This window comes from Crinia signifera, chromosome 8, assembly GCF_055691185.1.
Source record: "Crinia signifera chromosome 8, ASM5569118v1, whole genome shotgun sequence".
NCBI classification, from domain to species: Eukaryota; Metazoa; Chordata; class Amphibia; order Anura; family Myobatrachidae; genus Crinia; species Crinia signifera.
This window is the reverse complement of record NC_139224.1, coordinates 144,600,820-144,627,512: the sequence shown is the minus strand read 5'-3', so window position 1 is coordinate 144,627,512 and position 26,693 is coordinate 144,600,820. Positions and strand designations below refer to the sequence as shown.

At 44.4% G+C, this 26,693-nt stretch overlaps 2 protein-coding genes across 3 annotated transcripts; one reads left to right on the top strand and one right to left on the bottom strand.

Moving 5' to 3' along the window:
• Positions 1–19,540, bottom strand: TMEM59 (transmembrane protein 59). 2 transcript variants are annotated; one of them, XM_083157335.1, is made up of 8 exons: positions 19,342–19,540; positions 14,355–14,460; positions 12,306–12,400; positions 12,045–12,197; positions 10,624–10,705; positions 10,423–10,528; positions 5,422–5,530; positions 1–1,477 (listed from the first exon to the last, which is right to left on the bottom strand). In XM_083157335.1, the coding sequence occupies exons 1-8, from the start codon at positions 19,489–19,491 to the stop codon at positions 1,322–1,324; spliced, it is 957 nt and encodes a 318-aa protein (XP_083013461.1). In that variant the 5' UTR covers positions 19,492–19,540; the 3' UTR covers positions 1–1,321. The 2 variants fall into 2 exon arrangements, with proteins under 2 accessions (XP_083013461.1, XP_083013462.1); XM_083157336.1 differs by having other exon boundaries at positions 10,423–10,525.
• TCEANC2 (transcription elongation factor A N-terminal and central domain containing 2) lies at positions 19,518–26,693 on the top strand. The gene is made up of 4 exons (XM_083157337.1): positions 19,518–19,745; positions 23,145–23,286; positions 24,358–24,551; positions 26,235–26,693. Exons 1-4 carry the CDS (start codon positions 19,533–19,535, stop codon positions 26,421–26,423), a joined length of 738 nt encoding a protein of 245 aa, XP_083013463.1. The 5' UTR covers positions 19,518–19,532; the 3' UTR covers positions 26,424–26,693.

Sequence of the window (26,693 nt, the reverse complement as noted above, 5' to 3'; positions counted from 1 at the left end):
TTCAGGACCTGTAGGTGTCACATTTAGTGATTTTATTACAGGAAAACTGTACTTTTAAAAAATAAAAAAATCCCACAACCCATTTTATTTTTTTAGCAAGAGATTGGTGGTAGTGATGATCTTATACCATGAAGAGGTCTTCTTCAAATTCATGTTCCTCTGTACTCCTATCGGAGGAGCTTTATTATGTTAGCCAAATAGCAAGTACAATTAACAGCAACTCGAAACAAAGAGAATTCTAAAATCAGGGGAAAAAAACATCCTACGGCTCACTGGCTATTGCAGAGTGTGAGCGTGGCCTGGCAGCTTCAGGTCAGGCATGCTGGGATTTACAGTTCTACGACAGTTAACAAGATGCAAGCTGCTTTCCTCTGCCCTAACCTAATATATATATATTTATACTTCATATTTTAAAACCAAAGAAAGTGTCTGTGCAATTCATTATCAGTCCTTTTTTGGGGGGACTTCTAAACTAAACTGAAAACTAACTTGTGTCAAACTTCTAAATATAAGCTGAATATATAGTAAATTATCATGGCAGGCTCATTAACAAGGGTGTACCGAGGTGTAATCCATCGGATGCTCTGCTGCATTCCATATACAGGGAGTTCAAAAAGTCCCTCTGCAGTCTCTGGCTGCAAATCTCCTATGCAGCTGTGGGGAGCAGAGATGGACAACACTTAATGTAGATAGGAACTGTACAACTTTGCTTTTATGTCATGTCAATAAAGTTGTTACAAGCCATTATGTTGTCATTTTACTTAGCATACACTCTCTGCAGGGAGACCCCACTCTCTGCAGGGAGACCGGTTTAATAAACAGTCACTGCAGAGGGACTTTTTGAACTCCCTGTATAATACAAGGGAGGATATTACAGATCACAGCTTCCAAAGTGACTGTACGCAAACCCCTACATTAAACAGTGACTAAGCACTGAACAGTGAACGCAGAAGACGCATCACACACTCTTAAAGCCTGAGAACGAGGCCTTGTGTGTCGCACAGGAGAGGATTGCTAAGCAGATTCAAACCAAGAGCATTAGAATAATGACCTGCCTGTGTAAGAAAAGTTTACAGTAAAGTTAAGATATAGGAAAACATTAGCCACCCCTATAACAAAATTATACCCACACCCCAGAGACAAGCCAGAACCACTGGATCCAGTTCTAGACTGGAACATACAATACTTATAGTTAAGAGCTCCCATTTCCCACACGCTTGCAGGAGTATGTAAATCTGGTGGGGAGATTGTGTCATCCTGTATCACCTCTTTCATTTCGCATTGTGATAGACAGAGAGGAAATCAGGTGAGGAATGCCAGGCTATATAGCAGACTTGGCCAAGTCCACCTTGGTGGGTAAGGGTCCGGCATCTTCATCCTCCTGGGGAACGCCGTGCATAATTACAAGTGATGAAGGAGCGTATTTGTGAAGTGTCTGCTCATTCAGGTATTCCATATCACCATATATACTCAGCTTCTGCAAGACACAAAGGATTGCAATTACAGATATAGCTATAAAGCAGGCATGTCCAACGTTGGCCCTCCAGATGTTGTGAAACTACACATCCCAGCATGCTTTGCCACAGTTTTGCTATTAGAGAATGCTAAAACTATTGCAAAGCATGCTGGGATGTGTAGTTTCAAAACATCTGGAGGGCCAACGTTGGACATGCCTGCTATAAAGCAATGATGCTCTCAACAACAATATACATTTATGGCTGCAACTGACAGCTTCCAATAGCAGGGGTAGCAGGCATTTAAATCCTCCTTTTCCTACCAAACAAACCACAACACGGTTGTGCCCAGCCATTAATTAGTACGTCTCTTAGTGATTAAGCAACTAGTGTTTTATTTTCAGCTCCTGGCGGTGAGGGATTGTCACAACGAAACACGTCGAGCACTTTCCACCATTTCACGCCGGACCAGCCTTAATTTTCAGAGGACCCAAGGTCCCCATTTCAATTCCATCTTTGCTAATCTACAGACCTTTATTGACTTCTACAACTATTGGGTAAATACTAGCTTCCAGCTGGGCAATTGTCCGGAACTATATACCACTCTGACACGGCATTTATCACCACCACTCACCCAGTGCCATCTGTGGGAGTGGTTTGCACTCCCTTATTCTATACAATTGGTCATAGATTTATTGACTTTTTATCATCCGGTCTAATAAAAATGGTATCTCTTCTTATTATGGTTAAACAATAACAACAACAATACAAGCTCAGGGGCAGGACTGAATGATGGTACACCATCACTTGGGGGCCCATGCAGCCCCGCGATGTTAGCCCACACGTTACCGGAGAGAAGGGCCTCCCCTGTGCATGGCTGCAAATGGCTTTGCAGGCGTCCTAAGAGGGAAAAATCTACTCACCATTAAAGGAGTCCTTGCCTTTTGAAAAAGCCACTGTGTGAGCGGTGAAACGCGTTAAGGAGATTACTGTGCACCCCCGGAGCTTTGATACACTGTCCGTGCTATGTGCAATCTACTAATATGCGGCCTTTTTTTTTTATTGAGTAATAAATATTACTACTTTGTGTAGGTTTTATGTATTATTAGGCGCCACTTGGATTGTGTTGTTTGGTAAGTCAAAACTTTATCGGCACGGATGATGTCAGCAGCCCTCCCAACGGCCAGGCCCATCTGTGTTTTTGAGCGGCACTCCCATGAAACGCTGGAGTGCCTCCCGCAAACCCTGGACTGCTGTCAATTAGCGAATGTATGGCCTGTGATCACAGGCCGTTGCTGGCTGTGGCCGCATGGAGTTTCGCGCATGCGCGGTGAACATATAATCGCCAGGGCAGCCCTGCCATCACGGCTGATACCGGCCCGTGTTTTCATTTAGCAGCGCTTTTAAAGTGTTTAACCTATAAAATAAGAACAAAAGAATAACCTGCTGAACAGGTTCATCTATGATACGGGGACTTCAGGTATCAAGCAAACTGCCTTCACTAATGTTTAAGTTTGTGGTTTATACACAGACAGGTACCAAGATAAGGGATTGTAGTTATGGAAACCCAGATTGTTCGGTTCCTTTGCAACGGTTTGGTCGGACTCCATATTGCAGTTACCAATAACATAACAAAAACTATTGCAGCTTTTGCAAGGACCTAGGACAGTCTTGGCTAGTGACCCAGTGAACCCTCTGAAAGATTTAAATCGATAACCCTTTCACAAATAATATGGGTCTGACCCAAGGTTTTGCCTGGTCAAACCGGGTCTCTGTGCGGTGCGAAACCCGGGTCTAGCAACCCGGCATTCCGTCCTGAGTTAAAAGAACGGTTTTACCCGGGTCGGAGGTGGGTTGCTGGGCAGTCTGTACGGGTAACCGGGGTCCCATTCACTGCTATATAGGAGGCAGCAGTGTCACTTCAGTGGTGCCTCCTCCCCCGCCCCTACATGAGGTGGTGCCGCCGCCCGGCTTCCGGATGACCGCAGCAAGGATCCAGTTCTAGGGGTCGCTGACAGCCTAACGTTAGCGCAAATGCCAGGTCGTGACCCGGCATTTTCGATCTGAAAGGGGTATAACTAATCTAATGTCCCACTCCATGTGAGAGCGTAGACCTGTACCTTGCTCTTGCAATTTTGACTATGGGCCTAATGCAGACCCAGTCGCACAGTTCTGAATAAGCAGATCAGGCAATTATCTATAAACTGCGTATGCGTAAGGCCCCTAGAATACATGCGCAAGCACGTCCTGTGATGAAAGCCTGATACTTTTTGATCACTGTCCGTTTGCAAGGCGATTGACAGGAAGCCACAATTTGGGGGTGGTAACCTGATGTTTTCAGGGAGTGTCAGGAGTTCAGAGGGAGGATGTGTGATATCCGCTCCGGCTGATTCTATCGCAGCCGCTAAGTCCTGGGCTACGCAAAGACTGCACACACAGGGAAAATCATTAGATGGCGAGCGGCTTGGGAACGGGTTTGACCGGAAACGGATGATAATTCGACAAACAATGTAGATCTGCAGCGGCAGAAATTGGATAAGTTCTCAATGATAATTACGACTGTTGCAAAGATCAGCCAGGATTGAATACTTCTTTGTGACTATATAGTGTACTAAAACTCAAATTGCACCTTTAAGCCCTATACACACTCCAGGGGATATTCAATCCCCAGCGAGCATCTCCCGTCAGGGAGATGTTTGCCGGGCCTTATTCAATGCTGTCTTCCGCCGACAGCATTGAGCAGGGTATCTCGGCAGAACGAGCCCGACATCACAAGCTGTCGGGCCTGTTCTGCCGAGAACAACCGGGAAGTGAAAAGCTGCCGGCTGCAGCTCACCTCCTCCCGGCCGCAACTCGTGGCCACGCCCCCTTCTCGTTCCCCGGCAGGTGGGACATTGAATCCCGCCTGCATGTTCACAGTTGAGCTGACCGAGAATGGGACTGGGTCACGGCGGTCGAGCAAGCTCGACTGCCGTGACCCTCAGATTGAATACCCCCCTAAATGATGGGAGTCCGCAGCCGATATAATGAACAATATCAGCCGCTGAACAGGCAGTTAATTGACCTGTAAGTTCAGAAGACCTCAATAATTGGTAAAGAAATTGAGTGTACACACTAGACGATATTGTGAACCGTATCCCTCAGAATCCCCTTTCTGAACAATATTGTTCACAATATACTCTAGTGCAGTCCTGGCAAACTCGGGGCTCTCCAGCTGTTATGAAACCACACATCCCAGCATGCCCTGCTCCAAGCCTTAGCATTCTCTAATAGCAATATTGTGGCAAGGCATGCTGGGATGTGTAGTTTCACAACAGCTGGAGGGCCGCAGGTTGGGCCAGTACTGCTTTAGTGTGTGTGGGGCTTTAGGCACTAAGGGGCAGAAGTATTAAGTCTGGCAAACTGTGGAAGGTAATGACGGACCAGCCAACAAGCTCCTAAATGTAATTTTTTGAAACCCAGCATGTAACTTGAAGTCCCTTAGACCCTGGTCGACAGGGGCCACTGACAATATAATTAACAATATCGGCCGCAGGTCCAGATATTGTTCCTACACACTGAAGGAAATCGGTAATCCATACCGTTCAGTGGCGTCACCAGGAACCGCTGAACATGTGGGTCTATGGGCAATATAGCCAAGAACGTAGTCTAATGTCTTAGGTACGGGAGTGCGCAGTGTGTTGAAAATGTGTATCAGCAGCCACTATGAGGAGGTATGCTGGATGGTAAGAAAGATTCAGAAGAATAAAAAGATCTCACAATGAATCGCTAAGTGTGTGGCAATCTGTTTTGGTTTAATGAAATTTATAGAAACACTGTATGTAGCAGCAACCATATGAATCAAGCTGCAAATACAGTACAGTATTAAATATACACAAGGTAAGGAGATTATATATACATGCTAGGGACTGGGTACCAGCATACGTACATATGCCCATTTCCTTCCCCTGCTAAGGACAATGCTTACCTCGGTAGGGACATACTGATCTGAGGCAGTGGCTACTGTAGCACAACATATCCAAAGCAGAACCAGGATAGACAGGAGCAGTGTCGCTGTGAGCAGCCAGTTAGAATTCCTGAGGAAATTAAATAAAAACACGTTATTGCAAAACCAAAAGTTAAATGACTGTCATAATAATATTGGCCAAGTATTCTATATATACAGATAGAGCCATCCTCATCTATCCCTGTAATAGGATTACGTTATTAATAGGATTACTCTGCTAATCCCTACTGTATTGTTCTATGTATTGTATTGCAGCTGAGAACAACAGGCCTTGGGCTCGCCATGGATTTTCAGAGGAGGATAGTTGAAAAGGGCTCCATCTGTGTGTGCTGCATGTGAGGCTGCATGCGATACCTCGCCATAGTGTGGTGGGGGCCTTTAGAAATTGCACATTGGATAGATTGGATTTATGTATCGGTATCAGCATGTAATGAACAGAAAAGACAGGTTAAAAACAAGGAAAATGCAGAATATGGTTTTGAAATAGAATATGGGACACCTATGAATTTTGACGATTCAATGAAACAAATATGAACATTCCCCCCCTCCCCCCCTTGTTAAAATGTATAGTGCCAAGTGCAGCAACACACAAGCACAGCTAGTAGGGACGGCCATCGATAGTTTGTTAACCCCTTCCTGACACAGCCAGTTTTTGCGTTCCTGACAGAGCCATTTTTTTCAAATCTGACATGTATCACTTAAGTGGAGATAACTTTTTTTTGCTTTTACTTATCCCAGTGATTTTGAGATTGTTTTCTCGTGACACATTGTACTTCAAATTAGTGGTAAATTTGGGTCGATACAGTCTGTGTTTTTTTGTGAAAAATACCAAAATGTCGTAAAAAAATGGAAAATTTAGCAATTTGCAAAATGGAAAATTTTCTGCTTGTGAGACAAATAATCATACCACTCAAAATAGTTAATAACTAACATAGACCATATGTCTACTTTATGTTTCCATCATTATTTCAACTTCCTTTTAATTTTTTTGGACACTAGGAGGCTTACAATATGAATAGCAAATTTTCAAATTTTCAAGAAAATTTCAAACACTGATTTTTTTAGGGACCAGTTCAGTTCTGATGTGACTTTGAGGGACTTGTATGTGAGACACCCCCATAAATGATGCCATTTCAAAAACTGCACCCCTCACAGTATTCAAAACAGCATTTTGGAAGTTTGTTAACCCTTTAGGTGTTTCACAGGAATTAAAACAAAGTGTAGGTGAAATTTCAAAATTTCATTTTTTTTGCAGATTTGCAATTTTAATACATTTTTCTAAGGAACACAGTAGATTTTACTAGAGAAATGTGACTAAAAATTGATTCCCCCAATTCTTTTGTTTTCAAAAATATCCTATATGTGGCCCTAGTGTGCACGTTGACCAAACCACAGGCTTCATAATAGAAGGAGCACCTACTTGATTTTGGAGCCTCCTTTTTATGAGATTATTTTTTAGGCACCATGTAGGTTTCTAGGCACCATAAGATGCTAAAATTTAGGAACCCCCCCACAAGTGACCCCATTTTGCAAACTACACCCTTCAGGGAATTCATTTAGGGGTATAGTGTACATTTCAAACCCCCAGGGGTTTCACCAATTTTGATACAACTGGGCTGTGAAAATGAAAAAATTTAATTTTTCATTTTCACAGCTCAGTTGTATCAAAATTGGTGAAACCCCTGGGGGTTTGAAATGTACACTATACCCCCTGATGAATTCCCTGAAGGGTGTAGTTTGCAAAATGGGGTCACTTGTGGGGGGGTTCCACTGTATGGGTGCTTCAGGGGTCATTCAACCAGAATCTGTGCTGCAAAATCCAAATATCACTCCTTCCCTTCTGAGTCCTGCCATGCACCCAACTGGTATTTTTTGGTCACATGTGAGGCATTGCCATACTCGGGAGAAATTGGGGCACAGATTTTGGGGTGCTTTGTCTCCTTCATTCCTTGCGAAAATGAAAAATTTTGAGCCAGATCTGCATTTTTGTGTAAAAAAAAAAATGTAATTTTTTACACAAAAATGCAGTTCTGGCTCAAAGGAGTGCACTCCTGAAGAAGTCCAGCAGTAATGTGCGGAGGACGAAACGCGTTGGGGATATCTTTTATGAACATTGACTGACCTCAATAGTGCTGGCCGAGCACTCTTCAGATAAGCTGTTTTTCATTTTAAACATTGTAAGGGCAACGGAGTTGTCACTGTGTGGTGTAATAAAATTGTTGTTTGACATATTACACTATCATCTCCTTTTTGCTTTTTAATACATACCTACTTGCCTGAGGAATATAACAGTGGGGTGTATAAGGTTCCATGAGAAGTCGTTAACCAGGACGGTGAACATCTGCCTGGGAGGGCATTATACAAACAGGTTCTAATAAATTGGTTGAGGACCACCTCTCACGGTACTCCTTCAATTTGTTGGGGTGAAAACTCTCACGTGTGGTGAAGGGTATCAAGTAAATTTGAAGATACTGCACTAGGAGGCGCTTTTTCTCATCTCTTTTACAGATATATATATACACACATATATATATATATATATAATCCAGGGGTCCAGGGCACTCACCAAACTCAAAGTCTGCAACAAAGTCCTTTATTATCTCATTGCTGAGAATAAGCCAACGTTTCGGACCATACAAGGTCCTTAATCATGGCAGTAATCCAACACAAAAGCACAACAGTTGTGCTTTTGTGTTGGATTACTGCCATGATTAAGGACCTTGTATGGTCCGAAACGTCGGCTTATTCTCAGCAATGAGATAATAAAGGACTTTGTTGCAGACTTTGAGTTTGGTGAGTGCCCTGGACCCCTGGATTATGTAATTTGGACTCGGCGACAGCTGGGTGCCTGATGGGAGCACCGCCCCTGGAAATTACAAAAAAACTGTGAGTGCATTGGATTTACAAAGGATAGATATATATATATATATATATATATATATATATATATATATATATATAGTTCATCCCATTTCACTTATAATTCATATTTATGCTGCTGTGCTGCGGCTGGCGGGGGGGTGGGAGGGGGGCTGGCGCTGCGGCTGCTGGCTGGGTGGGAGGGAGGCTGCCGGGTGGGAGGGAGGCTGCCGGGTGGGAGGGAGGGAGGCTGCCGGGTAGGTGGGAGGGTGGGCTGGTGATCGGTGCTGTACTTAACAGCACCGATCACCACCGATCTCTGTGTTACCGAGCGGCTTAGCCGCCGGTAACACAGAAAACGCGGCAATTGGCTGTTCACTTTTGAACAGCCAATCGCAGCGATCGCCGACCGGGGGGGGCACCCCTGCCCCCCCTGGGCGGCGAGGGGGGATGTCTGCTGTCAGGGACAGCAGACATCTCCAAACTGTCACCGCGTCTATAGACGCGGTGACAGTTAGAAGTCATGACGTACATTTATGCCATGTGTCGGGAAGTACATCCCGACCATGACGTAAATGTACGTCAAATGTCGGGAAGGGGTTAACGGCCAGTCGCAATAATTTATTTTGCCATTTATGGCTGCGCCCTTACTCTGTAATATATCCAAGGCGGCCCAATGTCTGAGATCTGTGCAGCACTCAGCTATCAATAGCTCTGTAATCCCACGGAACACTGATGTTAGAGCAATGGCCGACCATCACTAGGAAGTGCAAGGTCTGGGCGATATCGCTAACTGGCCATTTCCTTTAGATGGGCTTGATTTCTTCAGCGGAAAACACAATTAAAAAGATCAAAAGATCTACTTACTGCTCAATACAATATGTGTCCATGTACACACTGAACAACACATCAGATGATCTACTTACTGCTAAATACAATATAATGTGTCAGTGTACACACTGAACAACACATGTGCATCAGATGGAGGATAGGACAATACATTACAAACTAGGATGTGTGTGTATTAACTGTACAAAGGTTGTGAAGGGTGGTGGAAGGCACAATAACTGCACGGCAAGTAGTGCAGGTTTTACAGGCTATTCATGCTTCAGTCCAGAGGTGAGATTTAATAGGATGAGAGATTCAGAAAGTGAGAGATTAGGTAAGAAATTTCCAGGTTTAAAGCGGCAATCATTTACACTGCAAAAGTAAACTGGTGTAAATGATTGCCGCTTTAAAAATCCTGGAGATTTCTTCCTAAATCTCTCACTTTCTGAATCTCTCATCCTATTTAATCTCACCCCAGATGGTTAAATCAAACTGACCAAGGAATTAAGGGACTGATTCAGACCTTTTCGTACAGGTCTGAATTTGGCCCTGCCCCTTATGGTGGGGTGTGCGCATGCAAATATTCGCTCATGTGCAAACCCCCGGAGCAAAACCCTTTGGTGAGTTTTTCCCTCGCTGGGGCGGTTACAAATTGAGTGACAGGTAGGGGGCTCTCTCAGGGGTGGATGACTTCATCTAGTGACCCTTGACGCAGATAGCGGTGATCTTATATTGGTATGTTACTGGGTTTTCTTCTCCGTCTCCAAGCTGGAGTACTGGAAACAGCGGGATCATTGATCATTGTATTGGAAGCTGAACAAGTCCACCTCCCCTTATGCTCTCTGTAAATCATCATCCACAATAAAAATAAACAACATGCTGCATGTACACAGGGAACGTGGTGTTACACAAAGGGGGTGGCATGATGCAGACATCAAGGCTGATGTGGCAAATTAGTGTTTGCACAGCTGAAGGACTCAGGTTACAGTATCATAAAAGTGTAAAGGCCCCCACACACTAGATTTTTTTGTCCGATTTCTGACCGATCGTCTGATATATCGGCCGATTTGACCGATAATCGGCAATAACCGGCCGATTATCGATAAAAAAAACCATCCGATATATCGGACGATCGGTCGGAAATCGGCCAAAAAATTGTTCTAGTGTGTGGGGTCCTTTAGTCCTAGTCCATCTACCTGCACTGTTCTTTTAGGGGTCTAGAACAACAACTTCATGCATGGAAGAATTAGAGGTACAGGTAGGATGTAGACTTACATGGAGAAACATTTCATAATCCCCTCTCCTCCTTCCAATTCCAGAAGACCAGCTCTACGGCTCCAGGGGCCCTCTCCGACAGAATTGCCAGGCATTAGTTCTGCTGCTGAACCAAACACACCTGATTAATGGGATTCCTAACACAAGAGAAGCCAAATATGCCTGAAGCAGCCTAATCCGTTCCTGTAACAGGAGACTTACAGGATAGCGAGTCCAGCATGTTCGATCTCGCGGATGGGTTTTCTAGATGCAGCGGTGGCATCTGCTGGATTTCTGGTGGAGACTGAACAGGACAAGTAAAAGAAGGGCACACAAAAAAAAAATAGGTCATAATGCACTTATCATAGCACTGTAAAAAAACACAGCTACACAGGAAATACTGTCAGACTAATCTAGTAACTAGTCTAACATTTCCTAATAGCAAAACTGTGGCAGGGCATAATGGGACTTGTACAATCCAAGCCTGTAACTTCACAGTTAGAAGCTGATTGGCCGGTGATAAAATCCAGACACTTTATCCCTTCACCGAGTTTAATAAATCTGAACCCTTGTTTTAATTTGACTGCACAGCCTCCCTTTTACCTTCTGGCAGATGGGGCACAGATGCAGGATGGAGAGTAAAGTAAAATAAAAATAGATGGAAGCCATAGTTTTTCTATTCCAATGAAAATGAATGATTCAAAAATAGCATATGGAGCAGAATTTAGTGCAATAGGATGATCACTCTATAATTGCAACATGAAACTAAATGAATAAATAAATGAATCGTCTGAATTTACAGAGTGTGACAGAAGTAGTTACGTACGGTTACGGATCTGCTAAGTTAAATACATTCTGGTCATTTCAAATCATAAAGAGGGTACAGTTTAGGTGTTTATTTTACTACAGGTGCAGCAGCCTTTTGTGAAAAGCAAACAGCACTGTCTAATGGGGATGCAGTCAAAATACCGACAACCAATGACGACGGTCAAAATCCCGACAAGGTCAAAATACCGACATTTAAAATCCCGACAAGGTCAATGTAGACAGGTGAAAAAGTCAACATGACTTTCGGTCGACAGGGGTTTTTTCACTGCTTTTTGAGCCGACGTGCCGACAGACGGTATTTCATGCCCTACTATCCACTAGGGAGTGGTGGGAGAATAAAATAATGTGCCGAGCGCAGGGAGGCACTGTGCCCGAAGCATTGCGAGTGATGCGAGGGGCTGCGGTTGACTTCCAACTGTGTCCAGGTCGACTGTGTTGACATTCGGGTCAAAAAACAGTGAAAAAACCCATGTCGACCTCGCGAACTGTCGACCGAAAGTCATGTTGACTTTTTCACCTGTCTACATTCTATATGTCGGTATTTTGACATTGTCGGGATTTTAAATGTCGGTATTTTGACCGTCGTTCAATAGCTGTCGGTATTTTGACCGTAGGTATTTCATACCGAATCCGTCTAATGTATGGGTAGCGTGCATTAAATGTGATAGACTGTTAGCCACTGTGAGTTTGGTGTGACTTATTACAGGCAGAGGGATTAGCACATCATCTGACAAATGATATATTTCCCATGTAGAGGTTACTCAATGTAAAACTTCCCAATGGAAAGGGCACTGTTAGGGTCATCTGGCCCATACCTGCACTACAAGGATGCGCCCATTATCTGCTTGTATGTAGAAGGTCCAGGACGATGTAATGAGATTTTGCGCAGAATCCATCATGTCGCTCCAGAAAGCTCTGACCATAGTGAGAGGGAAAAGGATGTGGATTCTTGGGACCATATCGGACAGCTGTAAACATCAACAACAAAAAGCTTCACCTAGATGACAGTTACATTGTGGTAATGGCCGTAACCCCCAGAAACACTCCGTAAGAGGGAAGCCACAATATGTACTTACCTCTTCTTGCCGCTTCTCTGCAAAAGGCATCTGACTGTGGCAGCCCAGGATACAAGCATATTGCTCATTGGACTTGGGATAAGCTTCAACACAGGCTGGAGGAAAATGAATGACAGACATCTTTAGAACATGGGTCACTAAACAGGATATTATAAAAAGCTACTGCAGCCAAAGCCAATGTGATTGAGTCTCACGTCAAGCTGGAGAAAACAGTATGATGCCATGACTAGCAATAGGTAATCGTTTACCCCTCTTCCTTAGTCTTCAATTACAGATAGAGCCATCCTCATCTAGCCCCTTAATAGGGTTACGTGAGCCAGAGCTGTCGGACTAAATCCTATGCAAAACCCCTACTGTATTGTTCTATGTATTGTAGTGCAGCTGAGGACAATAGGCCTTGGTTAGCCATAGATCACCATGGTCCAGAGAAAGCTAGCTGAAGAAGGCTCCATCTATAGGTCTTAACGGGACATCCTGCTACAATGTTCTAAATGTGTGACATCTAATCAAATAAATAAGCATGTGTAGCCAATTTCATAAGGCATAAATGGTTGCCGGTGATGTATACAGAAGATGACATCACTTGATACAATTGGTCTCGCAACATCATACGATAATTTGTTTTCTTATATATAGACCAGATATGTTGTTGGTACACATGCTATATACTTCTATAACCACGTCATACAGACAGGGGGATGTTACACATGCAGTTACTTCTATACAAGTATGAATCGGTAACCTCACTACCTTTGAAATGAATGATAAACCTACTACTTAAACTGTTTTATATGAAAAAAGTAGATTTGGCTGCTGAGCAGTCGAGCAATAAGATTATCACTCAATTTGGCCATCAATGTAGATGACCAAATTTGGATGAGGTCCACCAATTCCACTCTACTGGTTCCAGGTTTGCTTGTTAGTGCAGTCATAGGATGACTGGTCAAAGAGGCCGACAGCGGCCAACTACAAACACCATTTCGGCCATGCTGATCATTAAAAAGATCTCATGGAAGATTTTCAATACCCAAACATTACACGGTTGTACCTGGACAATTGCCTGATATGTGCGGTGATATGGATTATGGCAACCAATAATAGCCTGACATTAGCTACACTGCATATCGTTATGGGTAATAGCTCAGTACAGACGCTGTGTTTTCATCAGCGACCATCTCTGGTTGCTGATGAAAAAGGGAACACTCAGCAATATATTTATCCGTGTGTACAGAGCTTAACTGACCAAACAACCTATCGATGCACAATCTATTGATAGGTCCTTTGTGCAATGGCACAGTGTATATCTATATCATTTGGGTACTTATGTAATATCTGGGCGCCCGATTTTTTCATTGCATCGCATGCAATATAGTGGCATACAATTCATGCAATGCGATTTTTCATTGTAAAGACCCGATTTTCAATTGTATAGTCACCCATGGGTGATTTCATACCCCCACTATCCAACTACGCATGGAGTTGATTTTATATAGTGTAAAGTAATCCGCGTCCCCTCGCCACGCTTCAGGCTCGGTGGCTCGCCACACTATATAAAATCAACTCCATGCGTAGTTTGATAGTGGGGGTATGAAATCACCCATGGTTGACTATACAATTTAAAATCCGGTCTTTACAATGAAAAATCGCATCGCATGCCTTAAGTAGTGGCATGCAATGAAAAAATCGAGCTCCCAGATAATACATAAGTACCATCATTTGTCCAGGAGATCAAGACAAACCGCTGATGACGTTGCATGGTTTGCCGTGTACCCAGCTTTACTCTTGCCTATTTTTTCTGCTTCCAACACCTTAACTTCAAGAACTGACTGTTCACGGTCTAATATATCAACTCCTTGACATTTGCCACTGTAAAAATATAAATAACATTATTCACTTCACCTGTCAATGTGTTTAATGTTTTGGCTGATAGATGCATTGTTGTGTGATTTTTAAGATTAACATGCATTGTAGCATTGGTGGGCGCTGGAAAATAAAGCCTACAGAACACTTATTCAAACATCCTTATTGTACACCTGTGAGTTTCCTCACCTGAATCACATTCCGCCTTTGTATTGTTTAAGTCATCTCCATCCACAGCAAACTGACAGATAGAGAAAAGCCGACAGCCTCGGTGACAGGCAAACAGCTCCTCTTCCTATGGAGAGATCAAAGCTAAAGCATATACAACAGCACAGATAGCTGTAACTTTGCAGAACAATACAGACCCTGCATATCTAGGTTTAGCCCAGCAAGTTTATTTAATAAGCTTTTTTGTAGTAAAAAATTGGTTAATTGTTGCCAAGCACCATTTTTTGGTTTTGTACTCATATGGTTTACATTTGCAATCTGTTACATCACCCTAAAAATGCGACACAGACCAGTCTATTCAATTCAAGCACAGGTATTTAGCTCCAGTTCGAGGGAGCTATTCAATTACTGCCTGGAACTAGCACTTATGGTGTGTACACACGGTGAGATTCCCTTGCTATTCGACTTAAGATTCAAGTGCTATGCAATCTTTGCTAACACTGTAATATTTACATACAATTCATACAATCGGCATTAGAGTTGCTGTATATAGTCATTGCTGCCGTGTCTACCTGGGTTTCGATTTGTGCTGTCATGGGAGGGTGCATCGGTAATGCAAGGTAAAAAAGCTGTGCGATCTGCATGCGATTTTGACTATATAGTCAAAATCCAATGTCAAATCTCACAGAGTGTACACAGCATAACTGAATCACGGATTTCTGCTTCTGAGGTGTGAGCAGAAACCAGTGTTAATGCTGGGGGGGGGGTTATTGTGACCAGACATGCTGTGCGTTATTGCCGGAAACAGTTTCTGCCACAGGAAATAACTGAAAAGCTCCCAGGCACTTGGCCATGGTGCTCTAAATTCTTGCATATGAAATGTCTTATACAGTAACATTGGTTACAAAAATCTGAATGCAGTAAACAGTGGGCTGAGTTAATACCCACGGCAAAAACAGGAACTGCGGTTATAGGAAGCACTTCAGACAGTGGCATTACGCGGTTGTGCACATCACTCCGGATATACAGTATACAGCACAAAAAAGGGTACTTGTTTCCTAGCACGGCGCCCACGATTTTTATCTTACGGCATCGGGTCTATCTGATTGGGTCGCATCGCATGCGACCCGATCGCATGCAATGCGATCAGACACAATTTTTAATTGTACAGCCACCCTGATGGGTGATTGCTATGTTAAATGCACCCCCATTGTTAACGCCACCCCCACTATGAACACCAACCCGAAGCGTGGCGAGCGGCGGCGGTACCCCCACTATCCACGTTGGTGTGGAGTTGATTTTATACAGTGTGGCGAGCGCAGCGAGCCACCAAGCCCGAAGCGTGGCGAGCGCAGTGAGCACCGCGAGGGGACGTGGATTACTTTACATGTATTCCGCTTGGCTCGCCACACTATCTAAAATAAACTCCACGCCGACGTGGATAGTGGGGGTATGAAAAGGTCGGAGGACGCGTACCGCTGCGCTCGCCACACTTCGGGTTGGCGTGGATAGTGGGGGTGGCGTTAACAATGGGGGTGCATTTAACATAGTAATCACCCATCAGGGTGGCTGTACAATGTAAAATCGGGTCTGACAGCGTCGCATCGCATGCCATTGTACTGGCATGCGATGCGACTTGATGTTAAAATTGTACAGTAAACTCTTAAAACCCTAATATCGGGTCCCATCGTGTACCTTAACTAATGGTATGCGATGGCATACGACAGTTGCCATGCTAGGAAACAAGTACCCAATAAACATGCACTGTTGGGGGGTACTTGAGGACCAGGTGGGGGTGAGCAGCAGTATGAAGTCATAACATTGTATTCCATGCTCTGTAATGCTGTTTCAGTGACAAGCAAGTGGAACGTGTCGCATGCAACTGGTTTTTCTGGTTTGTGTGTCAAAACAACCACAGCCATAAGTCATTTATATAATATGGTGTCTATAGACGCAACAGCGGCATAAAGTCAGAGTGACAAATTATACAAAACCTGAGCAAATGTACAGGTTAGGCTGATGAAGGAGGTGCACAAGAGCTTACAGTCTAGCATCAGGTGACAACCCTGAGGCAGGAGTAGATGTAGAATTGTGTAGGGGTGTGTGTGCGTGTGTGTGGTGGTGGGGGGTTTGAGTACAGTATAGGCAGGTGCCAGCTGGATAAACTATAGTGCAGAGATGGGTTTTGCAAGACCTCTCACAATTTTATGTATGCAAAACAGATGATACAACAAAGTTGCACCAAGAAGAAATACATTTGTTTCAAGTGAGCAATTCTTATTGACCATTGTGTACAGATTATGTGGCCTGCCTTAAGCAAACAACAAAACAAACAAAACTGTTATTGCAGGCAGTAAGAACGCACACAGAAGAATTATAATGCCATGTTGCAAACATCATTGAAAACATTACTGCTCTATATAAAAATATTTAGTGATAGATCTTAATATTGGTCTGTCCATGGGGACGTTCTGTCAGGAATACAAATAGGCCAGGTGAGACAAACTGCCCATGAAAAGGTGGTAGCAGATAAACAAATACAGTACATGCATCCAGTAGGTCTTCACAACATTCTGAATGATCTATTAATGGGTGTATAAAAAAGGTATACAGTGATTAGGTCGACAAGCATTGAGTTGACATGGGTCTAGCTCGACAGTCAAAAGGCAGTATTTCATGCCCTACCATCCATTAGGGCGTGGTGGTAGGGCATGAAGCATGGTGAGCACAGCGAGCCATGCAAGGTGATGTGGTGCTACATTTCAGTGCCCATGTCAACTGTGTCGACATTCATGTAAAAAACCTGTGAAAAACCCCATGTCGACCTAGACACATATCGGCCTTTCCGCATGTCGAACCAATCGTTGTCGACCTAATGATCCATACCCATAAAAAAAAGGGAGGACATTCACCAAAGCAAGCACTTGTGTACATTAACCCAGCTGGCAATATTTTCCTACATTTAGTACCCAATTTCAGTCTAAAGGGGCATGTGTAGGCCCCTTTAGACTGAAATGGAGTAGTAAACAGAAAATGCCCCTACATCGCTCCGTATGTAGGGTCTATATTGATGCCCCAGGCATCGTTATAGCCCGGTGATTAATATCCAACATGCTGGATAAATCTATAATCACTGGTGTTAGGGCAGTGCTGTCACCGGAGAACACTGGCCCTGACAGATCGCACAGCACACTTCGCTGACACATCACTAGCATCGCTCAGCAAATCTCCCCATGTGTAGGCTCCTTTAAATTAGTATTGTACATGTCAGAATTGAATGTATACCAGAGTACATGCACCCACAAGGTTGGCGATAAACCATAATAAGAAGGTATTTCTGCTTTCCCAAATAAAATAATATATATTTTTACTTTCATGTATCCGACCCCGTCTACCACTGGTGTACAGATTGAATATTTACTACAGAAAATGCGTTCAGCCATTTATAATCTTAAACTTTATTTGAAAACCTGACCAAGTACCTAATGTTCTGGGGGGAACAAGGACCCGCAAGCTGCCAGGAAATGAGCAGTATGGTATAGGGACCTGAGGCCTGGAAGTCCTAAAGGGACCAGTGATAAAGCTTCAACTACAGGTAAACAATAAACTTGGAAACAGGAACTTGCGTATCTGTTGGGGCGCCTTTGTCAAGCGACAACCGAAAAGAGGGGTGTCAGTCCCTTTATAAGAATGTATGTATACAAAGTGGAGGTTAAGCTAAATTGATGACAACATATATATAAAGGCAGGATTAAACTGGTGGCTTTCCTCCAAGATGCTGTGCCATGCCTGAGTGGAAACTTTGGTCAGGAAGATATCCCGTTGGTGATGGATGGCACGCTAGGTGATTTGCAGGTGGTATCTGGATGAGCAGAGTGTGGGGGAAAGGGGGGTGCCTGTCTCCGACGCATTTCGCTGCTATCGGCAGCTTTTTCGAGGAAAGATATTCCAGCAGTTGGGAGGTACGCCACCCCCATCCCATAATTGGAGGATGCATTTTAAAGGGACACCACAATACCGGCAATTACCTGGATTAATTTTTTTGGGCCCAAAAAGAAGGACTTTGCACTCATTAAGGCGACGTTACCAATACTTAAAATTATTCTGGACGCAGCTTTTACTTCCCTCATCAAATATTATTTATAATTATTTTATTGTGTTTAATGTATTATTAAATGCACACTCCCTTTTTAAAGTAATTATATATGTTATCTTCAATTTAGCGCAAACTCAACTTTGTATACATATTTACAGGTAAAGTGGGTGATGGTATTTATCATCATCAACATTATTTATTTATACAAAACGACTCATTTACACATATCTACACATGTCTCTCCCATTGAAGCTTAACCCCTTCACTTGCATCCCGGGCTATGCTTGCTTCAGTGGTAACGCTGACATTCCCACTGTCTCCCCCTCCTTGGCGCAGGGCAACGCTACTGTGCTGAGCTCAGCTTCAGACGTTCCCCGGCTCCTTATTCCTGGATGTGTGAACTTCCTAACGTCACGCCACACACAGCCATGTTACCGGGGCAGGGCCGGGCAGCGCTGGCCGGCCCCGGGAGACCTGCCTTGTGAGGACCTCTCCCTAAAAATAAAAAAAAAAACACCAGTGAAGGGGTTAAGCCCCATACACAGGATACAATTTGCATTACCAAAATGCACAATAATATCGTTAATGATAATCATTGTGCATATTGTTCAATGTGTACGCACTATATCATTAACCCCCATCACCTGAAGATGTGGTCAAATCTGACAACATCGTCAGTGGCTGCGTTTTCGGCAGCTATCCCAGTGACATCACTGATTAATATTATTCAGTGTTTAACCCGCAGATCATTTGTTTCCTGGCACCGCCAACATCGTGAACCATATCGGCGATGCCTCATTTCGGATAGCGTGTACGGATCATTACAGCCTAAAGTCTCTAAAATACACGTGTGCACACACAAACAGGAGGTGCCCCTTGGGGTGGGGCGTTGGGTATGGGCCCATGACTAACCTCTGGGTAGGTGTGCAGGGGGTAGGTGCCCTCACACACATGATGACAGGACGAGCTGTCCCCCAGGAGAGTATCCAGTGACCCGAGACCCCCTCGGGTAAAACATATCAGCAGCGCTGCTAGCCAAACACTCAAACTGACGGCGGCCATCTTGCTCCACTCTCATCAGCTTCCGCACTCCGAATCCGGGTATGTCGCGGCAGACGCGCGTTGCTGTTGTCTACGTCATCAGAGTGCGACGCAGCTATGGCGCTTCGGGAAGGAGAGCGCCGGACAGGCATAGTTACTACTGGCAGATGGACAGGTTCATCGTCAGGAATCCCGGACAGCAGGCGCCGGGAAGCAGAGCTCCAGCTGGGAAGCGTGCAGGTTCCCTGGGCCAGGCCACTCTGCATTCCCTGAAGGTCAGTCTAGTGGTGGCTTGGGACATGCTGTGACTTGTAGTTCCACAGCAAGTGGCTAGTTAGAGGAGTAGAATGACAACGAACCTAACCTGTCTGAAGAAAGTGCTGGAACAAATTTGGGGCATTATATGGTTGTTTATTAAGTTATTTCGTTACTTCCTCATCTTTGTGGCCGCCGCTTATGTCAGTTACTTAGCAGCTTTCATAGCAACATCGTCCCCTTACAGGTTCGCCACGCTTCGCACTTGGGGGGAGATTCTCTAAACAAGGAATGCGGTAAAAACCCCGTTATCAGGGTTTTTACCGCATTTTGGAATGCTGTAAGCATCCCCCGCCGGGTTACCGCAGCGGGGGGCATCGCCAGAAAAATCTGGCGATGCCCCATAGAAGCCAATGGGCTTCTACCGCATGCCGCCCCGCGCCGACCCCCCGCATCGCCCCCTCACCTGTGTCCGGGCAGCACTGCGCAGTGTTGCCCGGATCTGTGACCTCCTCCCTGCAATGATCCTCTTCCGGGTCCAGAGAGGAAGAGAGCCCGGCGCAGCAGCAGCAGCAGCGCCGGGTGTGTGATGGAGGGGAGAGCCGCCGGGACCTGCTGGGACCCGGCGACTCTCACCGCAAAGGACAGCTCTTAACGCAAGAGCTGTCCTTTGCCTAAATTATCGCATATGTTACAACATATGCGATAATTAAGTATGCGATGGGGGGCGGAGATTCTTAGAGAATCTCCCCCTTGGTGACTCACTCCGCTTCGCTCACCACAACTTTACTAAAGGTAATAGATGGTGGCGTGGACCCAGGGTGGTGCGCCGTACGCTACGTAAGTTCTGTACCATAAGTGGTGCCCGCCGATGAGGAAGTACCATTATTTCTATAGTGTACACAGATGCCGCAGCGCTTTACAGAAAGTTGTTTACTTATTCACATCAATCCCTGTCCCAGGAATTTACAATCTAGTGCTCACTCTAGCACCCTTTACGTAATCCTGTTGGAGGGGTTATTTTAAATTTGAAGGGCAAAATTTTAGATGTCATATCACTACAGCTACTGTCACCGTATACCTTTCACACTGCAAGGGCCTTTTGAAGAATCCCTGGTCCAGCAACCTGGCAATTCAACCTGAGTTACAATAAGGTTTTCCTAGGGGGCTGTGCAGTGTGAATGGGTAACACAGGTCTAGGGATGGTAATCCTGGGGCATTTTTTTCAATCCTGGGATTCGGGATTATTTATTTACAGTCTCTTATATAGTGCAGCAGATTCCGTTGCGCTTTACAATAGTAGACAGTGATAAAACAAACTGGGTAACAACAGACAGATTTGGAGGTAGGAGGGCCCTGCTGCAAGTTTACAATCTATAGGGATATAGGAGGGAAACACAAGGACAGGCACCAGTAGTAGCATAGCAGTCCCACCAAGTTACAAGTCCAGAAGGGACATATAATACATAAGTGCCTCAGAGGGTTATGCGTGAAGAACTTTAATATGATAGGCTTGCCTGAAGAGTCTTATTGTGCGTAGAAGGGCATTCCATAGGATGGGAGCAGCCCGATGAAAGTCCTGTAATAGTGAATGGGATCTAGTGATCCATGCAGAAGAGACGCAGATCTTGTGCAGAGCGGAGTGGTAGAGATGGGAGATATATTGTGATAAGTAAGGAGATATATGCTGGTGCAGTATGGTTAATAGCTTTATATGCTAGTTGAAGTTTTTTATATTGAATAAGGTAAGATACAGGTAACCAATGGAGGGCTGGCATAGTGGATCAGCGCACCCCATCGCATAGCATCGCACCGCCGGGATCGGTGCGTGTGTGGGCCCCTTTAGATGCATGTAACATGATTTGGAGACAGATTGAATGTGGGGAAGAAAGGACAGGTCAGAGTCAAGGATGACCCCTAAGCAACGAGCTTGAGAAGACATCCAAAATGAGATGGCAGGGAGACATTCAGAGACTCGGCCCAAAACCATTGGTAACAACTCGGGGTTTATAGATAGATTTGAGTATCATCCGCATATAAGTGATACTGAAATCCGAAAGAGCTGATTAGTTTGCCAAGCGAGGAAGTATAGATGGCGAAAAGCAGAGGACCTAAGACTGAGCCTTGCGGAATTTCGTTTGACAAAGGTAGTGAAGAGGAAGTAGAGTCAGAAAAGCGACCACTGAAAGAGTGATCAGATAGGTAAGATGTGAGCCAGGAAAGGGCTGTATCATTAAGACCTAGGGAGTGTAGTGTTTGTAAGAGAATAGTGTGATCCACAGTGTCAAATGCAGCAGAAAGATCTAGAAGAATAAGTAGTGAGTAATGGCCTTTAGACTTAGCAGTTACCAGATCATTCACCACTTTAGTCAGTGCTGTCTCAGAGTGTTGAGAGTGAAAGCCTGACTGAAGCAGGTCTAATAGGGTGTGAGAGTTAAGAAAGTTTATGAGGCGAGAGTAGACTAGTCTCTCGAGTAGCTTGGAGAGGCATGGGAGCTGAGCGATAGAACGATAGTTAGAGAGAGAGTAAGGGGCAGAATTGTGTTTTTTTCAGATTGGGAGTAATCACTGCATGTTTGAGCAGAGATTGAAAAGTACCAGTAGCAAGAGCGAGAGATTGCAGATTTTAGTTAAGGTTGGAATAAGCACAGGGGATAGATTTTGAATGACTTGTGCAGGTATAGGATCAAGAGGAGAGGTAGTAGAGTAGGAGGATAAGAAGAGTGCGGATACTTCCTTTTAATTTGTGGGCTCAAATAAAGAGAAAGTGCCAGAGGTGGCTTCTCACAGCAGTGTGATCCCCCGGGCGTTAGGCTTGCATGTGATACATCACATGTGTACACATCCGCTCGCAGAGTCCCAAGGGGATTCAACTGGCAGGGTGGGCATGTTTGCAGCAGGGTGACGTTACCCTGCTTGATAGGCAGTGAATATACGCAGCCCAGCAAGCAGATCTGAAGTACCGTGAAATGTTAGTTACTTGCCTGTGTCCTGAAATTACTTATTACTTAGGGATGTGTGTGCTGATTTTATATATATATATATATATATATATATATATATATATATATTTTTATATATATATGCTTTGCTACTACAAATTTGAAATGAGATGAATAAGTAGTTGTTTAGGTGCTTGCTTAAATGGTGTGGTATTTAAGGGACGACCTCAGACAATTGTGAGCCCACATCACGGCCCGATTAGCATGGGAACTCCCAGCGTTCCCATGGGCGCAACTATTGGCTGCCACCCCACGCCCCCAGGCTAATGTACATGCGCAGAAATGTGGCTGTGCATACGCCAAACATCAGTCCCTGTTTGAACGAATGCCACCTGTGAACGGACCAGAATAAGGTCCCATGCGCTTTAAAGGCTTCCGTGTTAGCGTTCTAGCTGCCTGATATGCTGTCTTATTTAGAGAGTTGTTGTCCTGGAAGATATAAAGAGATGGAAATGCATCTTGGAGCTGCCTAACCAAACCAAAGAGAATCTCGTGGACACTCTGCAGCAGCTGAAGAAGAAAATACCCTCAGAGGAAGTGATCCGCTCCACCAAAATTGGTAAAACATTTCTGCGATTGTTTGTAGATAATGTATGTAAGTGCCTCACAATATTCAGTGTTCAATAGAGATTGGTAAGTTAAACAATGACACTTAGTAGTATTATATAGTGTTCCCGCTAGACTGTTTTAGCGGGGCGCTGCGCCCTGCCCGTTTTTTAAAGGGCAAAATGCGCCCTGCCCCGCTAATACAGCCTGGTGCCTGCCCGACTCCTTGCATGGGGAAGCCCAGCGCCGCCTTAGACGGCGATGTCTGGCGCTTCCCCGGCATCAAGGCACCTCCCCCCTGTGGTGACAGCATCTTCGGCGCGGGCCGGCCCGCCCACTTTAGTGACGCCGCCGGTCGGGCCCGCCCACTTTAGTGACGCCGCCGGTCGGGCCCGCCCACAAGTGTGCCGTCGGCTGCCCCGGCCCGCCCCCCGGTGCCCTGCCAGGCACAATTTCTAGAGTGAACACTATTATATGTGGTCTGTTACTGTTCCCAATGTGTATCCACAAATGCTGCTGTCCAAGTTGGGCCTAGCAGCAGTAGTGATGTTCCCAGATGATAAACATTTATTAGGAAGCACAGTAACATAGCGGTTAGCATGACTGCCTTGGGGTCAAGAGGTCAACACCATTTGTTATTAATTTACAACATAGAAACAACCGCAGTGGCCTTCCTATTGGGTCCTGGTACAGTCACATTAGCAACTGCAGCCATGAGCTTCATGTTACACTATAATATACAGCATGGGTCTTCAAACTGTGGCCCTCCAGATGTTGTTAAACTACAAATCCCAGCATGCCTTGCCACAGTTTTAACACTCCCTTACAGCAAAACTGTGGCAAGGCATGCTGGGATTTGTAGTTTCACAACATCTGGAGGGCCACAGTTTGAAGACCCATGATATACAGCATTTGGTTTTCTATCAGACAAATTTTATGAACACCTACGATTATGGGTTTTCTGCTGTTGCTTATTATTATTATTATTAATAATAATGTAAAGGAACTTGTATCTCTGATCTCTTCCATGGGGTCATCACCAAATTATTTTTGTGAGTACTAACAGTATGTGTTCCCATCACAGGGGAGGCAGTGGAGAGCCTGCAGGTACACTGTGACAAGGACGTAGCTGACCTCGCTAAGGAAGTGCACACTCAATGGGAAACCTATATACAGAAAAACGGCAGCAAACCAACCATAGAAGTGAGGAGTGATGCTGCAACGGAGAAACTGCGCAGCAATGCCAGGCGCATGCTCTGTGAGGTTTTACACAAGGAGGTAGGAACCGTACCAGAGGAACACACTGAATCCATGCTTTTATGTTGTAGTTATGGTTCGGCCAAGTGTTCTTATCCCGCAGTTCTTCCTACATACCCTCACTGAACAGAGCCTATGTGATCGCCCCTGGTCTGCCTGCTCAGGTGGAGATGGGAGTGAAATACATACAGATCTGTATGGCCGCTGCTTGTGTACACGTGATTAGGAAGCGTGGGCAGGGCTAAACACACAATGGGGAAACTTACTAACATCGGAATAAGACTTCACGTGAAGTTGCTCTGGGCAACCAATCAGATCCTGTCTACTATCTTGGGTGCTAAATAAATAAGTAGATTCTGATTGGTTGCCCATAGCAACATCACATGTGAAGTCTTATTCCCATCTTAGTAAATTTCCCCCAATGTTTGCTTTGCAAATGGGGCTAACATTCAACCCAGCATGAGCCCTAAAGTCTGCAGAATACCTACACTCAGAAAGGGCTACCGGGCTGATGCTATTCATGAAATTCAGTCTATCTGGTCACTAGAAACCAATGACATCCCTGAGGAACACTGCGCAGGCAGCCGTTTTTTGGGCAGGACCGAGGTTGAATAGAAATTCAGCAGTTCCCTGGGGAATCTGTGATGTATTCAGACTTGTGTACAAATATTTTATTTCATTTGTGGGCAATAATAACTTAAATTATTGTTCAGTTAAATAAAACTAAAATAAGTCCCAAAGCTGAATCCAAGGTTGAATCTGGATACTGCACAAAAGAAAAGGCAAAGAATGTGCCATATTTAGATTCTAGAATGATTCTACAATAATATATTCTATTACAAGCTTTGATGCATTTTATATTTACCTATTTACAACATAGGTGCATTGTAAAAATATAGTGTTCTTTTAACTGGGAAAGTCACTGCCCATTTTTGTTTTCCAGGCAAGAATTTAACATTATTAATATAAGGCTGAACAGCACAATCCTCTATGCAGCAAGGCCTAATTCAGACCTGTTATAAGGCTTCACTTTTTGCGGATCGACAAAACCATGCTGCACTGTAGGTGGGGTAGATGTGCAGAAGAGTTAGATTGGGTGTGGTATAGCGGCCCAACAGTTGGGATTCTGACGTTAAGTACACCGACCTAGGAATCCTGACTGCCGATACTCTGACAGAGGGGCGAGCACTGTGCTCACCACAGGTTTTACTCTCTCTCTATGGTGGTCATGCAGGAGGGAGAATAGCCCCTATAAGTCCGGATCCCAATTGTTGGGCGTTTAACAGTCAGGATTCCGATGTCGGTATAGTGACCATTAGAATCCCGCTTGTGGAGAGGTCATCCAGCACCCGTTAGATTTGAGTGGGTTGTGTTCAAACTGATATCTATATTGCAGTTTAAGAATAAAGCAGACAATATTTACCCTGCATAGGAACAAATGGACTTGCCCAAATCGAACGCTCTCTCTGCACATGTTACATCTGCCCCACCTGTAGTGCATGGTTTTGTCAATCTGCAAAAATTGAAGCCTTGCTAAACTGGTCTGAATGAGGGACATCCTTTTTTTCTTAAATATTCTGTATACATACTATATGATATACTAGCCAAGCAATCCGCAGTGGCCATTGTATAATGTGTCCCCTCGTCATTTGATGAATCTCCAGTTGCATCCATTGGATTACATGTGTTATTCTCTCCCTTCAGGTCGGTGACTCTCTGGCGGAATGTATTGAACGTGAAGTTTTCCACCAAAGCTCTCGGCTGATTAATGTTCACTATCGCAGGACGGTCCGCGCCCTGGTGTTTGCACTGAAGCACAAGCCAGAGATCCGATCACAAGTCACGGATGGACACGTACCGGTCAATCAGTTGGTGCGGGATCATAAGAAATAATGTGACGCTACCTTATAGACTGTACATGGACAGGGCAGCCATCATACCGGGCATTTCATTACCCAACAAATGCAAGTCTCCCCCCAGCTGTCCTCAGTACACGGTCACCTGGAGAACATCCTGTTCATTAACATTTGTTTATTTTCTAACACGCTGATGATCTATAAAAATATTAACGAGAGTTTCTAAAACTGAAAGTGATACTTGCATGTTTTTTTATTTTATTTATTTTTTACTTTTTCTATATACAGAATAAATATTTTAAATAAA